The sequence below is a fragment of the Prionailurus viverrinus genome, chromosome A2 (assembly GCF_022837055.1).
Source record: "Prionailurus viverrinus isolate Anna chromosome A2, UM_Priviv_1.0, whole genome shotgun sequence".
Lineage (NCBI taxonomy): Eukaryota > Metazoa > Chordata > Mammalia > Carnivora > Felidae > Prionailurus > Prionailurus viverrinus.
This window is the reverse complement of record NC_062562.1, coordinates 133,387,182-133,392,181: the sequence shown is the minus strand read 5'-3', so window position 1 is coordinate 133,392,181 and position 5,000 is coordinate 133,387,182. Positions and strand designations below refer to the sequence as shown.

The window sequence follows — 5,000 nt, the reverse complement described above, 5'->3', positions numbered from 1 at the left end:
AACTTAAAGAGCCATTCTAAAATACATTCACAGAAGGACAAAAATTCAATAACCTTAAGTTTCTACCTATATTAACATAGTAAAAACGTAACCAAGGGAAGAGACATTTACAAAGGTTTTTGAATGTTTATTTATCAAATTATTACATATCTTCCTGGAGACACTTCCTAAAGTGTCTTTTGTAGACACCTACTATACCCATTGTGCTAAATCACTTCTAGAAGTCACTCCACTAACATGCAGTACATGACTAAAGTTTCTAGGTTATCGTAAGGACATAACTTTTTGTATTTACTCTTGTTTGTGGTTTATACCAACAAACTGATAGACAAAGTAAACTTCAGACTCAGGTTATAAACACGCCTTACAGATTTATCATAAATTGCCTTCGGAGTGCTGTAAAGCATAGCCATGATTTGACTCTGTTTTCTTTTTAAGATCTACTCAGAGCTTTGAAGAAAAAGAAAGTTATTTCTTTGTATCTCCCTTCAGAAAGTATTGTCTATTAGTACTAAACTGCAATGTTCATTTTCTGTTGTTGATTTCACATGTTTTTATAAATGCATTCTACTATATTCTCACATAAAATAGAATCTGGCTATAAATTCTTAGGACTCTTAGTTAGGGGAGTCAGTAGGAATTTGATAGCACTCCAGTGGTATGTTTCCTGTAAATACATGAAAGGGAGAAAAGGGCTGTCCCGAAAACTGCATTTATTTAAGGTAATTTGTAAAACAGGCTAAACCTGGGACTTTGGTAGACATTGAATTCCTATGATGGTTAAAAAATATTTTAAAACGAAATAAAAATTATCTTCCTAATGATTACTGTCTGTGAAAAGAGACAATTCCAAAATAATAGGGAACCTATTCAAAGTGTTATGTCTAGCTCTCTTAAAAGATTACTCTCAAAAACAATGCCTAAAGGTTAAGACATTATTCAGCACATATACTCCAGGATAACTTGCGAAATACTGGTATTATTTAAAATAATGATTCTATTAAATTTTACTCTATTGTGGGCATTTGCTTTAACTTTTTTTTTACATTTAGTCTGAATGCAATCCAGAATTTTAAAGAAATAACCCTTATTTTAAATCAAATAAAATATAATCTTATTGTCAAACAGGTGTATTCATTTTGGCCTAATATAAGTATATGCTTTGAAAGCTTTCTGTTCTCTGTCACTATTTCCGCAGAGTTGAATCAGTGAAGAATGGAGTGGCTATTCTTTGGCTGAAAAGAATATTTCATTGACAAACAAAATTGGGAAAAATGAATCTATTATCTAAGAAGAATAACAGACTACTTAAAAATGTGCCTTTACTGGGCAGTTGTTTACTTTTCCAGATTTAAAGAGAACTGCGTTTTATGAGCCACTAGCAGAAAATAAAAAAGTGCTCTTCAATGTTATCGAAAGATGCGTATTCAAAATATCTTGGAATGAGTTTTCCAGAAAAGCAACATAGATGTTCAGAGTGTTTACACGGTTCACAATCTCTCAGCCAATTTCTACTAATTAATAGCTAATATTTGCAGCTATCACAGGCAAGCATCTGTGTTATGAAAAGTCCTTGTGGTCCTTTTCACCTTAGCTTAGACTTGGAAGAAATTCATTGTAGAAGCAAGTATCAAGTAATGTGGCCCTCTGGTGGAAAACGAAGTACCACGTTCTGCAGTGCAATATTAGCCAGTAAACCAGAAGCTATAAAATATTTGTTACAAAGCTTTACAGAACCTTCCCAAAATCACCCCCTGCGAACTTAATTAATAGTTTGACACCTGAAGGGCATTCTGGTGCTGGTATGACGTAACTAATATGAAAATCCTATCTTTCCTGACACTTCAGTCATGTTCCAAATCGTAAGAAATTCTCAGCATCCTTTAGCTTAACACAACATGCTCAATTTGCTAGGAATACATTTTTCACATTCAAGAACATTCAAAGCTTATTTGTTTCAAGGAATCCCGGAAGAAAACAAAACTTACCTGCTGTTGTTGCAGATGCAGCAGTTCTACTGTGCTTACTTCAGAGCTGGTGTCCCCACTTGATCTTCCATCTCTGCTGCCAGCATCTAATTGGCTGCTTAGAGTGCTCATTCCATTTTGATTCATTGAACTGTTGCTTATTGTCTCTGTCGCAGATTCCTGCATCATGACTTAATACCTAAAAGTGATTAAGAAGTATCAATTAACGCACGTTACACCTTCACACTTCCATTATCAAGATGTCCCTCTCTGCCAATTACAGAGACAGCATCTTTAGGAAAAAAAAAAAAAAAACGCCTTGAATAGTCATTTACCAAGAAAAGCAATACAAATTCAGCTTTCATCCAGATACTAATCACTGAAATTATGGTTTCTATAAGCAGTTTTTGTGTGGCTACATTTAACAGCCAAAGTAACATACCATGCATATAGCATGGTCAGTAGCATTTATGAACGACCACATTTTAAAGTCTACCTATAAAACCAGTTTAAATGAAGGCACGATTGCACACTCTGTTCTATGTTTCCTATTATCTACCTTTGACAACCATGGATGACTATACAGCCTTATTTTAAATATTCACTATCTTGATTCTGTCAGATTTTTACAGCACATCTTATGCAAGGCTGTTGTTTAATGATGCACAGCTAATCATACAAAATTAAAATTTTGTAAGGGTGTTACAAATCATATGGTATCAACCAATGATAAATAGTATAATGGGTTTCTTTTTTTTTGTGACTAAATAAAATTTTGCCTTGGAGGCATTTTAAGAAAAAGCTCCTGCTGCAAACACGTCAGATATTGCCTATTTTTTTAATCAAACAGCTCATATTCATTTATTTTTCTGACATTTAAAACATTTAATACTGTCCTTCCTGGGAAGTAATTAAGCTTATGCATGAGCAGCAATCAAACTGTTCACTTGAAGATGACTTAAAACTCAATTTTAACATAGGCAAATAAATGAAAGTATATATAAAATTAATTTTCCAGGCATGTATTAGATATGAAAGCTGGAAATAAAATCTATCAAGAATATCACTAATGATTGTGCTAAAAACAGCATAAATTATGCATATTACCTTCTCTACAGTAATAAATGTTTTATCATTTTCACTGCATAAATATACTGTACTTTCAGGATAGCAATGAGATGTCCTGCCAAGATCAGTGGAAATCCTTGCAGTAAATAAAGAACCAATGTGCTCTTACAAACCAGAATTTCACAGGACATCTTGAATCTGTGGTTTAGAAAGATTAGTTTTGGCTCTCAAAGATATCTGAATCCCATGCGATAACCTACTAGATGCACTTCTCTGTTTTACTTCTACGGACAGAATTTCAGAAACAACCTGGCTGTGCTGTGGCTTTAACAGTAATGCTAGACAGACAGGGGACTTAGCCTAAAGTAAAGAAGGACGTTAAACTTATCACTCAATCTAATTTTGTGTTGCCATGTGATTTCTCTATTTTAAACTTGGTCATATTTTAAGACTTCGGTCTGTTAAAAATTTTTAATGCTTTTATTACAGAGCAAATGTAGGCTTAATATCTTTTCATGTCATGGAGAAACCTTCTTCCCAGATCCTTACAAAACGTGATCATGGACACACGCACATAGAGACACACACACACAGACACACACACACAGACACACAAATACCCATCCGAAGTTTCTTGCATCCTCATATTGTAATTATTAAAAATTAATGGTTATCATTTAACAGTTTTAACAGGTATTTTCATCAAAGCCTAAATCGTTATATTATATCTGTGACTCTAAAAAGTCAATTAAAGAAAGAAAGACCTGCTGATTTATAAAAGACCACCAGTAGCTGGGCTAGCAGAGCAAGTTCGGATAACAAAAACTACATATACGACTTAAAGCTGTTCTGATAAAAAAAGAAAAAAAGCAACAACAAAAATCCCAACATCACAAAGGAAGCAGTTGCCAGAACTATAGTAAACAACTTTTGAACCAAATGTGCTTATGAATAAATAGGTTTTGTTAAACATCTTATTGAACACTAACACAGGAAAATCATACAAATGAAAACTGATACACAGTGATGGATTTTATAAGGAAAAAAAACAAAGCTAATACTCTTTTCTGAGATTAGGCAGCTAATAAGTATTCAAATTAGGCATAAATTTTACATGCACAATGTTTAAAATATTCAGAGAAAAGGTCTGATTGCCTTTACTACTTATATGAAAATTATAATTTGGGTCCTCTCCAACTGTAGAAACAGATAGATATAACTTCTACATATTACATTTAAATTTTACTCTCGACAAGAGATATTGAATATATATGTATGTGTATGTTTTTACTTCATCCAAATTTATTTGAAATACTTATTATCTCTGGACGGAGTTTGCAACATACAGAACAAAAATTAACAAAAAACCCCGTATTTTCAAATATAGCAGACAAATGCAGTATTTAATATTAACCTTTGTGTAGTTAATGTCAGAATTGACATTAATTGAATGAATTAAAGAATTCTGCATATATTATTGTGTTATAATCAAGGCCATCAAATAATTAAGAGTAACCAACAAGCAGAGGCGTAGGTCTAAATCTTTATTACAATGATAAAGACCTACATAACTTCCAATTTCTATTATCCAGAGGATTTTATCATACCTTGTGGAATTTTTGACTTTATAAAACCCTAGAGTATCAACTGTGATTCACATTTTCAGTTCAATCATCTAAGAGTTAGTAACATCACGCTTAAGAAAACAGTAACAGTGACAGTACTTTTTCCTCTACAAAACAAAAGCATCTGACCCAACATTAATACATGAAAGGAAGGGCAACTGTGTTATCAGATGATTATAATGTATGTATCACCTAAAGAAGAGAGCTTGGCGTATGTCCACTATAAAGGAGGTGTATCTTCAAGGATAATGAAGATGCTTTCCAGGATTCACTAAGTTTCTCCTAGTGACATCTCTACACCTATTCTCTACAGGAGAAAATATGTCTGGTACAATGTGAG

The 5,000-nt window shown here is 33.0% G+C and overlaps 1 protein-coding gene across 1 annotated transcript in view; it reads right to left on the bottom strand.

Annotated features, from left to right (window-relative positions):
• Window positions 1-5,000, bottom strand: part of FOXP2 (forkhead box P2) — a 565,342-nt gene that overhangs the window by 257,971 nt on the left and 302,371 nt on the right. The window contains exon 4 of the mRNA XM_047845413.1: window positions 1,989-2,166. Within this exon, the coding sequence (XP_047701369.1) occupies window positions 1,989-2,156 (168 nt within the window). The 5' untranslated portion in view covers window positions 2,157-2,166. The remainder of the gene's footprint in view (window positions 1-1,988; window positions 2,167-5,000) is intronic.